General features: G+C 39.4%; 1 protein-coding gene across 1 annotated transcript; it reads right to left on the minus strand.

Moving 5' to 3' along the window:
- Positions 1–7,138: 7,138 nt before the first annotated feature.
- On the minus strand, positions 7,139–14,282 carry LOC149088292 (cyclin-dependent kinase 5 activator 1-like). The gene has a single exon (XM_089246440.1). It carries the CDS (start codon positions 13,839–13,841, stop codon positions 12,783–12,785), a length of 1,059 nt encoding a protein of 352 aa, XP_089102566.1. The 5' UTR covers positions 13,842–14,282; the 3' UTR covers positions 7,139–12,782.
- Positions 14,283–15,412: the final 1,130 nt, after the last annotated feature.

The raw sequence follows: 15,412 nt of genomic DNA on the forward strand, positions 1-15,412 counted from the left end.
GTTAGAATTTATTTTGTCATTTTTAAAACATAAATTTTCATTTTCACGTAGAGCGCAGACAGATACTGGGGAGCCCTCACTGAGTGAATAAGTTGTTTCGATGGCGTAGGTGGACATTCACCCCCTCCCCTTCCCGTTCGAGGAGCCTGTATCCGCTTATGCCGTAGAGCAGTGATTCTTTTTGCAACACGGAACACTTTTTATCAGAGAATTCCATAGCGGAGCTTTAATTTTGGAAACACTTACACCATCTTGATCCGCTAAAGTGCCATAGAATGAGATTTCATAGACAACAACATGCGTATCTGGTATAAATATGTGCAACCGCTTTACATACAGGCTTTTTATAACAAATTTGAATGATACATGCTTAGTTGGAGTACCGGTGATACCATCTCTGAAAGCGGTAGCTCTATTTAGCATTTTTGAAATGAAGAGAAAAAGATAAGAGCGTGTTTTCCATTGTGCCCCCCATCCCCAGCAGCCACCTTTCTCTTATTATATGCAGGACTTTATTTTTTTTATTTTTTTTTTACTCGTCGAACTGAAACGAGGGAGAAAAGAATGCTGAGGTAAAGCAAAAAAATCAATATCCGTCTAAAAGAAGCCAACAAAGTGTCACGATAAGGAAAAGAATGTAAAGAGGGGGCTCGAATGTATTTCTACCATCTGCTCAAGGCTGAGATATCTCGATCTTGTACAGAAAAGATGTTTAGAGAGTGTCCAAAAAAGCAATAAAATTGTACGAAGCATTCCAGAGTTAAAGTTAAGGATGGAAAATTATCAGATTTCATTCAGTTGTAATAGTTTGAGATCATAATTTTAAGAAACAAAAGTCAGAATAAAACAGTCAAAAAATGCAAATTGAACCAATTTGCAACTCTCAATTTTATACGGAAGGAAATATTCACCCCGTAACATTTGAAGAAAATTTTCCGAGCATCGATGCTTGAAAGTATTAGTAGTACTACTAGAATCTAGTTGATATCACGAAGGTTTTTAACAACTGGCTGTTGCGAAGATGAATTTTGGAAAGAGAGAAAATTCAACTGCCTTTGCGGGAAATCGAACCCACGTCTTTTCACTTTCCGGGTGAACGACGCACTAGACTACAAAAACAACGAACCTCTCAATCTTTCCTTGGAGCTCGTATACACTGAACGGGACCGTACATGGACCGCCGGACCAGACTCAGGCTAAGCTCACAACTACTGACGCTGCCACCAGATGGCGACTTTTTACAAGGATGACGTCACTCTCCGCTACCATACGAAGGCTTTTAACAACTGGCTGTTGCTAAGATGAATTTTGGAAAGAGGAGAAAATTCATTGGGTTCGATTCCCCGCAAAGGCAGTTAAATTTTCTCTCTTCCCAAAATTCATCTTCGCAACAGCCAGTTGTTAAAAGCCTTCGTATGGTAGCGGAGAGTGACGTCATCCTAGTAGATGATATCAAATGTTAAGAATTTTGGCTGTCAGTGTACATACTATATACACGTACTTACACATTCTGAGTGAGCTTTATATATATTATTATCTCATTAAATAGAATTTCACAAATTCAAGCTGTGGTTTTGGTCCTGTTTGGTACATATGCAAAATTTAGCGACGATCGGTCTAAAATTGCAGATTTGTATAAAGAACAAGCAAACAAATAAACACACACACATTTATATATAAGACTAGCTGTAATACCCGGCGCTGCTTGGGTTTTCTTCAATGAGGCTTTTTCGATCACGTGATATCTCCCTCTTTCTGTAAAGGACATACAAACCGTGTATAAGGCAACCAATATGGCGACTTCCTGTGCGAGTCATGAAATAAAAAAATCTAGATTTAAAGAAATGTAGAAATGATTTTTCCCCTTTTTTAAGGGGCGCTAGGTATTTCGATTCCCCCCCCCCCTCCCCCGAACTTAACAAGGGAATGTAAAAGATTGTTGGCGTTGCAGTGATTGTTGGCGATGTTTTCTGAAAGAGCATTGTGATTTCTGTTTGCCGTTTCTTCTTTATATCAAGTATGTTGGAGTATGATGACAAGGATTCCTCTACCAATTTTTCAACATATGAAGAACGTATCATAGAGGGATCTTTGTCATCAAAATAATCTATTGCTGATTTGAACTTACGGAGCTCTTCCGCTATGTTATTCGAGGTGGACTTGTCTTCCACTTCTTTATCTTGATCTTCTTCACCTGGTACCGCTTCAGTTTCAGGAGCAGTCACTCAGCTGCATTAATTCCTCCTTTATCAATGCCTCTGAATTGCTATTAACTAGCTGTTCGACTTTTTCCATATCGATATATTTGAACCCTTCTCCTCCCACCTGTTTCACTAACGTGATAATATCTTTTATAATCTCTTCAGTTGACTCTGTAGAAATGTTTGTGTCCTGGAGCGCACGCACATTGTAGTCAAAGGTTAATCCAACCCGAGTTGCCTGTTTCCACGGCTCTAGTGATAACAGTAACGGTATAAGCGATAGTGTAATTCTTCCATACCTTCAAGACGTTTTCTGCATTTGCATCTTCTATTGCATGTCCGATCGTCTTCATTGAGTGGCGTGTTAGCGAGCCTTAAGTACTGGAATTACCCTCCTAATCAAGGGCATGAATGATAGATGTTGTACTAGGAGACATATAAAGGACTTCCACACCATCAGCTTTGAACTCATTGACATCTGGGTGTCCAGGAGCATTATCCAGTATCAAAAGAACTTTGAATGGCATGTCTTCACTTTCAAGGTACCTCCTGACTTCCGGAACGAATCACAGTTTAAACCAATCCAGAATCGTTTCTTAAACCTATGAAACCAACCATTACTTGCATAAAATTCTGATGATATAGACGTTTCACATCAGTCCTTCCTTTTATAGAAGAGTATAATCTTTTCCCCTTTTCCATTATAATATTACAATCAATTGGAATAACTTTTTTGTAGCAGTCTTGCACTCACGAAAAAGAACAAAAAAAAAAAAAAAAACAGCTGCACGAGAAACACATGGATTCAATAGTTTTCGCTGCCACAGGTGCAGCTACAGCCACGGCTGATCGAATTTCAGAGATTCTTTTTTCTTGATATATCTCACCGTAAATTTATTGATTCCGTAATGGCGGACCACAGCAGCAATTCACTTACTTTAGCCAAGCAGTCAATATACCCTATTTTTCTTGTAAAGTTATCACTTTTTTTTTGTCTTTCCGAAGCATTATCAGTAGCACTAGAAAAATGATCCATCCTAAACACGCGCAACTCAAATTTTGTAAACAAAACACGTGAATGGCCATTGCTGAGTGTTGCCAAAAAAAATTTCCAATGAAGGAAAAGGGTGCGGTAGCCCAGGTCGATAAGATACTCAACTAAAGTATCAAAGGATGTTTAGAGTTCGATACCCGGTTCGATCTTGTCAGAAACTTTCCTGACACAGGGGTACAACAGAAACAGCGACATGGCCACAGAAAAAGATTGCTACCGCAGAGAGTCCCACATCTAGGGGTTAGCGCACCAAACTCTCCATGGGTATAAAAAAAGGCTACCGTTCGGAATCGGCAATAAATTGTAGGTCCCGGTCTAATTAATCATTTTTGCCGCACCGGGCATAGCAAAAATGATCAAATGATCAATGAAAGAAAAAAACACCCGCGAATACGGGAGGCCGACTGTACCCTGCATTTCGTAACATTGCATTTCGAATCACAAACACGGTATTTTTCAATGTGCGCGATATTGTTCCCTTGGGAGAGCTGTAATAGGCACTGGGTGATATGGGTAGAAAAAAAAAGGGAGTTGAGAAAAAAAAATTCTGAGAACGAGACGGTATAACAAATACATTTGGAATTTACATCCAAATGCTTTTATTAGAGTTTATTGTAACACTTCAGGACCACTACTACTACTGAACCACACATACATTTCGTTCATATTCCTCTGAGGAATTTCTAACGAATTGGTACATGTTGGAATGTGTGTGTAAGAGTAGCAAACATGACGTGAAGTTTGTTTCTGTAATGCTTGTTATGTGCAGTTCTGTCATCTGTCATCAATTTCTCTCACTATGAGTGAAGTGTGGTGATTGAATAATTGTATCGTTTTAGGTGTGTTGCTCTGTTTCGAGACTTTTTTAAATTAAGGACCATAAGACATCACACCATAAGACAGTGATTCTCAAAATATTTGTCGCAGCACCAAAGGGGCATCGCCAGCCTTTGTCAGGGACATCACGAGAAGCTGGCAATATTGATGTGCGCTTGTTCGATCTTTGAAGCACTTCTTTGTTGAGCCACGGCCTCACTCGTGTCAAGGTTGGCCCAATAGTGATTCGCAAACATTTGCTTCCAATACTTGCTTTCCCCCGATGCAAAGAAGCAGCAGCGGCAAAGCTTGGCTTAATATTACTTGGCGAATATTTGCCAAGAACAATAGAACCGGTTTTTCCAAAAAAGACTTCGTGTTGCGACTGTCGGCGTTCTTCGACTAATGTTTAGCCATACGGATTGGAAGATAGAAAAGGAAGGCGGCTCCTTTGATTTGGGTTGAAAGCTGGAAGGTACTCGACCAGCTTTCTAATACTTTCCGGCCTCCAACTTTCGACGATCATTGCAAATTGTTGAGCGGCTATGCTACTTTCCCATGGAACGTATAAGCCCAGACTTGGCACGAATGCGGCTATGGCTTTAGACTGTTCTGGGGGACCGCGGGTCATCGTTGACTACGGCAAGGGAGCCTTGGTTGGCAAAAGTTTGAGAACCACTGTACCAGGAAGACAAACTGAAATGCATACAGGATGTTTCAAAACTAAAACCTTAGGGATGATAGAACACAAGCAGTGATCTGTCTTTTTATATACACCCTCTCACTTTCAAGACAATTTTCTACACACCCCGTCAAAGCTATAATTAAATAGTGCTATTTACTTATACGCCTCTCTCATTTATGCGTCTTTTTTTCTTGTACCGACGCATAAGTTAGAGATCGCTGTATTTGTCTTCATATGGAAATGCGTGGTCGAATATTAGGGGCTGAGGTGGAAAACACGGTAATAACACCGACGATAACTCTGACAACGGGATACTCGGGGGCTTCAATGAGAGTTACATACGCACAAAATCCTTTAGATGACCCCCAAAATGAAGTCGAGACATGTCGGGAGCTTGGGACGCAAGTAGCAACATGCGCCGCCGTTTGAAGCACTCTGTTTGCTCAAACATGATTAGAAACACGTTTTACAAAATGACGTTAATATCTCAAAATTTGGACGGGTCGATATCGATCAATTCAAGTCGAACGTAGTGTGTGTGTGTGAATATAATCCAGTTGTTATTGTTTCGAGAAAAGAGAGCCGCTTATTTCATCGCGCAGCCGCATATTCCATTTTAAAGGCCGAAGCTTATTCGTTTGGGAAAGCCGTTTCGCGTGCGTCCATCCATTATTTCCTCTCGCAACGATCGATTAAATGTTCGTTCGTATCGATGGTGAACCTCGAGCATCGCTCATCGAGCTTTCTCTGTCGGAAACAGAACAAACTCTCTCTCATCGCTGACTTATTCACACTCACTAAATCGACCGTGTCAGTCTACATTCATTCAGCTTACATTCATTGTTATTGAAAATGTTAAGAGGGGCAAAGAAAACGCGCTGAAACCAAAGATTTTCTTTAAGGGAGTTAGAGCCGAGATTATAGCGTATTATGCAGTAAAAAAAATGAAACACTTGTGTGGGAAACAAAAATTTGAAACCTTCCCCCAAGAAAGATCTGTCTATGTACGCTATTGTACAGTACAAAAACTACTAAACACATTATTAGCCTGTACTTAGAGGCTAGGAAATAAGGCCGGGATCACACTATAAAAGTTTTATAAAAGATCTCTTATCCAACTTTTATAGTGTAATCCCGGCCTAAGACCGGGTTTTTTTTTGGTATAAAAAGGGTATTTTCAATGGTATGTATGAAGTAGGAAGTGAACATTTATAAAACTCCGGCCTATTCAGTTTTTTTTTTTCTGTTATCTAACCTGCTCTTACGCCACATTAGGCCAGGCAGTCTTGAGTCTACTGTATTTTAGGTGACGAGACGCATAGGTTATTAAGGGGGCCACATAGATTTGTGAAAAAAAAAAGCAGACGTGAATCATCATAGAATACCCGTAGACACACCTTTCCCCCCCCCCCCCAACAAGAAGGAAGCAGAGAGTGCGGAGATCCGTCGTCTTTATGAAATTTTTGTACGCTATGTGAATTAATTCAAAATTTACTTGACAAGTGGAAAATGTTGTCCTCCTCGATGTTGGTTGATCCTGGTTAAGACGGAGAGGCACAGGAAAAAAATATTAAGAAACACTGGTGTAGCAGATCTTAAATTATACTCTAAAGCCGAGGCCACACTCGTGCCCAGCCTGGCCCAATACGTTCTGAGGTTCATGGGCGAAGAACGCTCAACTATTGGCAATGAACATCAAATGTTGGAGACTAGAAGATATTGGAAGACTGGTCGAAGAGAACGACCAGAACCTTCCAGCCCCCACCCCAAGTCAAAGGAGCCTCCTACCTTCCCGATCGTCCAATCCGCCAGGCCACAAATTGGTCGAAAAACGCCAACGATATCCCAAGGGAGTATCTTTGGAAAAATTTCCGGAAGTATTCGCCGAGGAACATTGGTCAAGTGCGTAGGCAGCCTTTCCCACTGGTCAGTCATGGTAACTCGTGGGAAATTTCCATATTCGTGGAAAAAATTGGCCAAAATCGTTCCTCGTGGGAATTTTTTTTTTTTTGTGGGAAATTGAGATTTTATTAAACAAAAGAATTTGTTTAAAAATGTATATATAAATGCTGTGCAATACTTTACTAATGGTAAATACTTTATTACGTATTTTTACCGGTAGACGACAGCAAATTTTTTTTAATGTTTGGGGAATTTACTTAATAGCTGGAATTTTGCTCAACAAGTTTACCATTAGTGGAGGCAAACATTGAAAGCAAATATTTGCTAATGACTGTTGGACCAGCCTGGACACGAGTGCGGGCCTAGCTTAACACTAGTATAGTACTGAATATTGAACTCTTCCATTGGAAAAAAAAGGAAAAATGTTTGATTGAAACGTTTTCACGTTGAAAAATCGGTCACGAAGAACAGAATCAAAGCTCAGGAATACAAGTCATGCTTTAATTGTTTCGCATTTCTGCAATGGAATCGAATCATGTATTAACAATTTACAGTGCATAAATATAATTTCTCATCAGTAGTCAACACAACATCAACCGATTGGCATAACAGTGTACTATTTCAACAGTCGATAAATAAAGCGGCAGCTATTCGTACACTCATAGTTTCGGATCGGCCTGCGATCTCTACAACCACCGCATCAGAAAAATGAAATCGATTTAAGATCTCTTCACAATAAGTTCTTTCAAAAAACGAAAAACAGGCGCTATATAGAGATTCTTTTTTAACATAAAATTTGGCATCGTATGAATAGATTAAGTAAAAATAACAAATATAATGTAACAAAATATAACAAATCCTTCAATGAAAATTTAATTAAATGAACACCTTTGGACAAGTAAATGCTTCAAAAAAAAAATTGACATATTAGGAAAACATTTCAACTGAAAAAAATATTTGGAAATGCAGTCGACGCCAGTTATTAAAATCACGGATGATTGTATCATTTGGGTATTGTTATCACTTTTGCAAAGAACGGAACAGGCCAATATCATAACATGGGGAAAAATCGTTTATAGTTATCATACTTCGGATATTGTTTTCATGTCCGAACTAAGTTTGAACTAAATTTTACAAATACACGTTTACCACACATCTTGTTCGACCAAATGGGATGCGTGGTCACCATACTTACAAGTGGGACTTTTTGTGGCTGTAAATACCATTCGATTATTTTTATCAGAAACCCCGAGTGATGACATTAAGCGGCGTGGACTGTATTTACAAATAAAATAAATAATCAACGACACGTAAGGCTCAATACTTTTTCCGCAAAATTTATAAATGCTTACACAAATAACATTAATTTTGCATATTTCATTTTTCTCACAACGGACACGGGAAAAAATAATCATTGGTGCGCATTAATGGAATGTGTTTTTCTCACGATGATTCCTTTATCCGACATTATTTTGTTATGGATTAAAAGCTTGAAGATTACATCTTTAGTTCGTTTCCAGTATCTGTGAATTGGCACGACGCCAACATTTTGTTGATATCAACTCTAGGGAAAATTTAAGAAGATGGATCAGCGAGTGTCCTTTCCGCGACCATCCACGGGAAACAACAACATAGTTATAAAGTGGAAATTAGTGGAGGAATCATAAACACATAGGTGGAAATTGTGGAAGGGAGAAGTATCGATATTGGCTCGAACGATACGCTCACATTTCCCGCAATGCACCATTTATTTTTTCAATGAGACTTTTGAGGCAAAAAACCCCCATCAGATTTCAATCAACGTATACACCTATTCGAAACGTACATTCAATTATTCAAATGAGCAAAACACGCATTAGCATATTCTTTATCATGCTTATTTTAGAGTGTGGACAATGGGATTTACATACAGACTTTTGCGCTACTTTTTGTGACAAACGATTAAGCTTTTGATTAGTCATATGTATAATTAGGTTTTGTTTTTCTGAAAGGAAGGTATATTCAACATGGCTATGCAAATGATATGTACAAAAAGTGTATGTGCAGGGTATCTCATAAATTCAAAAGTAGTTTAAAAATTCATATAAATTGTAGGAATTGGTGTATCTAAATGCGGTTTGCGAAAAAACGTTATTCTCACGAAGGCGGATTTTTTGGGTACGGAAAAAAAACTGATTAAAATTTTTGTCGATAGATGGCTCCGAGCAAAAAGAAATCCCTGAAAATATACAAATTAGAGCCCTATTAAATGTAGGATGTCGAGTTAACAGTCCATTCTTGAATTTTCCCGTTACTTGCGCTTACACAAGGTTTTCATTGTGATGTTGGCATAGGTGGATGAAGCACCGTTAGTTTGTTTTATCTCAGCCATGAATCATCAGCTGAAGCTTAGCGAATGTTTCGGACACAGAAGGGATTGAAGTTCAAGTCCAATCACTACGGCCGGATTGGTTTACAACGCCGTCTATCAAAGAAAGTTTGAACTAAATTTGTTTCCTGTTCCAAAAAAAATTCCCTTCGGGAGAATAACTTTTTCGCGAACCGCATTAAAATATACGAATTCCTTCAAATTTTTCATGAATTTTAAACTATTTACGAATTCATGGGACACTATAAATCATGTTTCGTTGGGTAATTAAACGGGGAATACTCTTGGAAACACGGCCTACAAAAAAGAAAATACGGTAGTAAAATTTATTGAGTTCATATATGAGATGAAGCTGGGATGGACTAAAGTGGTACGAGTGAAATATGAGATCAAGGGGCCACTGAAATATTATTTCCGAGTGTTATGGTAGGACATAAGTTTGGAGCGGACTGTTTTATTCCATAAGTTCGAGAATTGATTTGCATTGAAATCATCAGATTTAAAGATTGCTTGCACATCAAATTTAATTCGAGCTAAAAGATTTAAAATTTCCCTCGAATGAAAACACTGCCTGGCATAAAATAAACACGTGATTTCTATTTCGAGAAAAGAAATTGTCATTTTTAGAAATTAATTCGAAATTATCGATAGTGTAACACACGGGGATCCGATTAATTTTTAGTTCTGTGAGAGAGAGCCAGTAAAGTTGGTTTTTAAATAAATAAAAGTAATTTTTCTTCCAGTGCTGCCTTATGAATAGTTACAGCTAGAAGGGAGGCAAATGCCCAGACGACAAATTTTAGAAGAAACAAAAAAAAACTTATAAAATTATCGAATTTTACGGTGGGGGTGCTTATTCCTCTTTGCCTCCCTCATAAAAAAACCCAAGTTATAGCCCTGGTTGAAGCTGCTTGACTCGTTCCGAAAGTCGAGAAGCGACTGCGTTTACATTTGGAAATTTCTATTCTGACGGTCGATATAAATACAATTAGCGTTCGGCTTCGCAATTTAAAGTCGATTTTGCACACGCAGCGCTTTCATACAAAAAATTCACCTTATTGATCATCAATGGAACGAGTTGTGTTCTAAAAGTAAACTAGTGTTTCCCCCACTATCTTCGCATATTATGGTCTTTACAGAGATAAAATTATTACTTTCGTAACACGCACACATATCGAATGCATTCTATGTAATTTGATCCTATACGATCAAAGCTATCGACTCACGAAATTTGATCTTTAAGCTTGGCAAAAATGCGCGTACGTTACTCGCTGTGGGACCTACTAGGAATCTCTCTTGAGCAGAATCATCACAATTTAATATTATCCTTATTAATGCAGATTCTCATATGTGTAAACCTTCGTACTGTTTTGAATATATATAGAGTATTTTTATATTCAGTTCTACAAAAATAGTCTTCTAAATGTGTGTTTTCAATTTATCGCGAGTTTTTTTTTCTCTCGCAAAACCGTCACTTTGATGGTCGTCGTTTCGTGAGAATTATCACAAAAGGCAGTGCTCGACGGTCATCGTCGTTGTTACCCAAAGATAATTACGGTCGCCGAGGGAAAGTTAAGTGTATAACGAATTTTTCTAAAAGACACACCGGGACATAAAATTAAGGCGAAATATTTTCCAAAAACTTTAGAGGTATACATAACGTTTTAATGGTAAACGAGCTCATAAAAGCGAAAAACATTAAATTGACTGATCCTTAAAATTACACACACAAGTTTTTTTTTCTCTAAAGACTCTTTCAAAGTTATCTATCTTAAAATGGGAAAATAACCCCTGCACTTACAGGCTTTTGGCAACAAATTTGGACGATTTGTGTATAAAGTTTCGGCGATAATTCTCAAAACTTGGTGGTTACCTTGTTCGTATGTTAGAAATGGAAGGGTGAAAATAAAAAGATGAGTGCAGTGGATTTTTCTCTTTCGTGATCAACCAACTTTCGTTCACCCCCCCCCCCCCATGTGATCTCTTTCGCTCTATACAGGGGGATTCAAAACAAACGTACAAACTATTAGGAGAGGTAGAAGAAAAAAAACAATCACATATGAATGTATGACCGGAAATCCCAACCTGATGGGTGGAAAAACTCTATTTATAACTGTGGATGGTAAGAAATTTGAGCACTTGTTGTGAAACTTGACGCGTACACGTACTGTCCTCGTGTAAAGTATCGCTAAATAAAGAGTTTTCCCAAGCATTATTGACTTGTCATTTCTGTATCTTCGTTTATCCTCCAGCTGATCAGGTTGAGGTTTCCGCTCATACATTCCTGTGTGATTGGTTTTTTTTTTCCTTTGGATGTGTTTTTTACCTCCTATAAAAGTTTGTACGTTGAGTTTTGAATCATTTCGTATATAGTAGAAAGATACGTTATATGTGGGGGATCCCCTAAACAGGAGAGTATAGAAAAATGGAAAAAAAAAATAACTTCCGTTCATTGGGTTAGGATGAAGCTTCGTGATGCTGAGAAAAGAGGTAAAGAAAACACGGAGAGCTGTAATGAATTTCTCCCATTTGTTTTGGCCGAGATATCTCGTCTCTGATCGTCAAGGGTTTGAAATTTTGAGGGAGGAAAATAACAAAAACATTTTTTTTTCGATTAGTTCAATTAGTGTGTTGGTGTGGTTTCTCATTTCACTCAAGGAATGAAGGGAAGACTTCGATTCTTACAAAATTCAATTCATCATAATAATGAGCCCCCCTTAACACATTCCTCTAGCTTAGTAGAAATCGCTAAAACCCCCTATAAAATACCATATCGGTATTTTTTCATGGAGTGCGATTTCTTTCGGTTTTAGCAGGATCAAAATGGGGGGGGGAAGGAAAATGTGTTTCATTGAGATATGAGCTTTGCAAAATATATAGGCTTGTCAATGCCAACATAAAGAGCTTTTAAGAAGGCGAGATATCTCGTCAATGTCAGTGAGAGAGAATCATATTGTCAGTGAATCATATTTCAAAATTTAACTTAACGTAGTTAATTTCCTGTCAAATTAAACTAGCTTTGAATGACGAGTTCTCTCTCATTTGTTACAATATACCAGAGGTAAGTGCAATAGCATGAAGCTTTGGCTTTTCTTGCCATAATATGGAATTTCAACGGGAATCATTAGCCAACGATGGCATAAAATTCTAGCTTTCAAGAGGATATGTCTTTTGGTTTTCCGTCGGAAATATCGGGAGATATTTTCCAAAAATATGTTCCACTGAAGGCGAAATATCAGATATTAGCTGAAATAAGTGATCAATATCGACGTATAGTTTGGTAAATTTTTAGATTCAAGAATCGTAACGACGTGTAATTCAAGTAGATCAGAAAATAAATCCTCGGCAAAAGTACTAAAATAAAATTGTTAAAGGGCTTAATAACTCAAAAAATGGATTGTTTCTTCCCACTGCAGCTTCATATCTTCTAGGTAATATTACAGCTCCGCTAATACTTTAGTGTCAATGGATTTATCTACTACGGCCTGATACAAGGATTCATAAAATTTAAAACGATCGTAAATACTGACAAGTAATACATGTTATTGCTAATACTGCATAAAATCGTTAGTTGGAATTTTTTTTCTTTTGCCAAGCAGATAAACTCACCCTTCATTGACTTTTAGATATACATTTTGTGTGTATTATTTTTGGTTCCCTCTCTATGTACAGCGAGATTTAATCCATTGAGCATTCAGGTGCGCATCAGAAAAAACTTCCTTCGACACTAATACGACACAATTTAGTGTTTTGTTTCTAGACGATTTTACCCGGGCAGCAGTTCTTCAGCTCCGTGAATATCTCCGTGAAGAAGCTTGGCTCACTGTTGATCCTTAGCATTTTGCCACTCAGCAGGTTGATGATAAGCAGGCATCGGTCCCAGAACTTTTCCTTGGAGTCCTCCACGAGAAATGGTTTCAGAGGATAGGATATCTCGTTACCCATGTAAGAGTAACTCAAGTAAAGGCAGGTGAGCACCACCGACTGCAACTCGCGCTCAGTGTCGATGTCTTCGTTGACGAGCTCCCTGATCAACAGATAGAGGAACACTACGTTGGCCGGGTTTATGAAGGCGATGTCTTGCCACCCCTGCAGCAACAGGCTTCTGTCGACAGACTTGAGCCATAGGACCGCGTCCGTGGGCTGGATCTCTTTCAGTCTCGGGCACCTCTTGCACAGGAATTCGCCGAGGCACCTCAGCAACTCCGACGTCGATGCCTGGATCACAGTCTTCTTGAGTGGACTCGGGGACGCGTTCTTGCTCGTGGACGAGGCACCCCTCACCGCGGTCAGCTGAGCGTGGCAATGGCTCCTCGAGATTCTGTTCGTCAGCGGCCTGACCAAGTTGTGTCCCGTCAACACCGACGAGGGCTTGGATTGTTGCGCGGAGGACGCGTGTAGCTTGTTGTGCCTGTCGTTCGCGGCGGAATCGCGGACGATCACGTCCAGGGAACCGACCGCGGTCGTCTTCAGGTTGTAGCACGACGACGATTTCTGGATGTTCTTCTTGTTGTCGACGACCCTCTCGTTGAGGTTCTCCAGCGGCTGCCGCGACACATTCTTGTTCTTGTCGGTTTTTTTACGACCCGAGTGCGTGAAAGTCTTCCAGCTGAGAGCGTTGATGAACAGCGAGTGCTTCTTGAATATCGACACATTGAGGTTCTGGTTCGCGTTCGCGATCGCGTTGCCATTTTTCTCGAGATGCTTGACCTTATTGCGGACATTATTCAGATTTTCGTACGTGAAACCATTGATATTGTATTCTCCATAGACTGGCTTGCGCCCTCTCGGAGATATACTAAGCGCAGTTCCCATATCTCCGATCTCATATCTAGGAACACAGATACGGAGAGAGAAAAAACTGGACGAAGGATTTTTTGGCTCGCACTAGTTGCCTCCGATCTTCGATGAAAAGGTTGGATCGCGACCTTGGCTCTACAAACATTCACATACAACACTCGGGGAAGACTAGATACAAACACTAGAGTTTACCTACACGGATACCTCAATCCACAGCCTTGGTCCTGTAACTATTTAGTGAAGGTGCTAATTATGTTTGGTTATCGCGATGAGATGATAAGAATCTGAAAGTCAGCCTTCCGGTCGAACGATGAGGTCACCGCTGTGTGTTCGTCATATTCGTCGTCAGAGGGCTTCTTATGGCTGCGGTGCTGAACGGCAGCATCTCTTTCTCCTTTCCAATCGAACGCCGCGCAAAGATCTCTCTCTCTCTCTCTTTCCGGAGACATACACACACATACAAACACACGAAGAGAGAGAGATGGTTGCCATGGAGAATTCCACAGAGTGCTCACTACTGAACAGTGGCGTCCATAGTCAGTGAAGAGACCCACCGTGACGTAATCAAAAAAAGCAACATCAATAAGTAGTTAAGCTCGAGCAACAACGAAATTTTTTGAGAAATGAGAAACGCACAGAAAAAAAATTTCAAATATCCTTTTTTTCGTAAAATAATTTCGCAAGCCAGGCACAATTTTATCATTAAAAAAAACAGCGTTGGCTGCAGCCGTGACCACACGCCCATCTTCCCCGCGATACCCGATTGCTTATGTAAAGGGGTTCTTAACATTTTGAAGCTCTGACCCAAAATCAACAGCAAGATCAGCTTCACGAGCCATGGTACTATTTGTTTTTCGAAATTATTGGAACCAGTGACGCAATATGCGCATTTATAGCAGGACTGTTAGTGGATTTGAACTGCTCATCTCGGAATCCCCTGCGAATCAAGTTTGGGTCGTAACAAATAGCTAAAGAATCCCTGGCTGATTGCGGATTTTTACTTCGCATCTCGGAAGCCCCTGCAAATCAAATTTGGGTCGTGACCCGTGTAGCTCAAAGCCCCCAGAGGGTTGGTGGATTTGAAGAAAAAGTTTCGAAACCCTCCGTGAATAAAGTTTGGATCGTAAAATATAACTAAAGAATCCGTGGTTCTTAGTTGATTTAGTCTTGGAATCCCCTGGGTTTCAAAACTGCCTTAAAGTATGTTGGGTAGTTTTTACAGTATATAAAAGCTTCAAAATAATTTCTCATTCTCGGGCAAAACCCTTGCGAAGGGAAAGAAATGGGTTAATCGCGATGAGAGAGAGCATACACTTGGAAAGATTTCGATGACGGATCATTTGTGTGTAGATAACTGTAATCTGATAAACATTCATCGAAATAATCCCCGTCAGCGTAAATGAAGTTTACACATTGATGACTTGAATGGGTTTCATTCAATATGTTGGCAGTTTTCCTTTGAGTCGATCATCATCATGTGAAACTAATCGTTATCTGCATCGTGTGTGGAGGAAAAAAAATAATTTTTGCCTCAAATCTCAGGCAATCGCCGAAGCAAACGAGTGTGTCTTATTCTTTAGAACTTT

This window comes from Pholcus phalangioides, unplaced genomic scaffold (genome assembly GCF_987345545.1).
Source record: "Pholcus phalangioides strain wild (caught in Gottingen) unplaced genomic scaffold, Ppha-v1.0 ptg000003l_1, whole genome shotgun sequence".
In the NCBI taxonomy this organism is placed as follows: Eukaryota; Metazoa; Arthropoda; class Arachnida; order Araneae; family Pholcidae; genus Pholcus; species Pholcus phalangioides.

What these genes read in the sequence shown, in the direction of transcription:
- LOC149088292 (XM_089246440.1), bottom strand. Translation starts at nt 13,841, where the DNA reads ATGGGAACTGCGCTTAGTATATCTCCGAGAGGGCGCAAGCCAGTCTAT.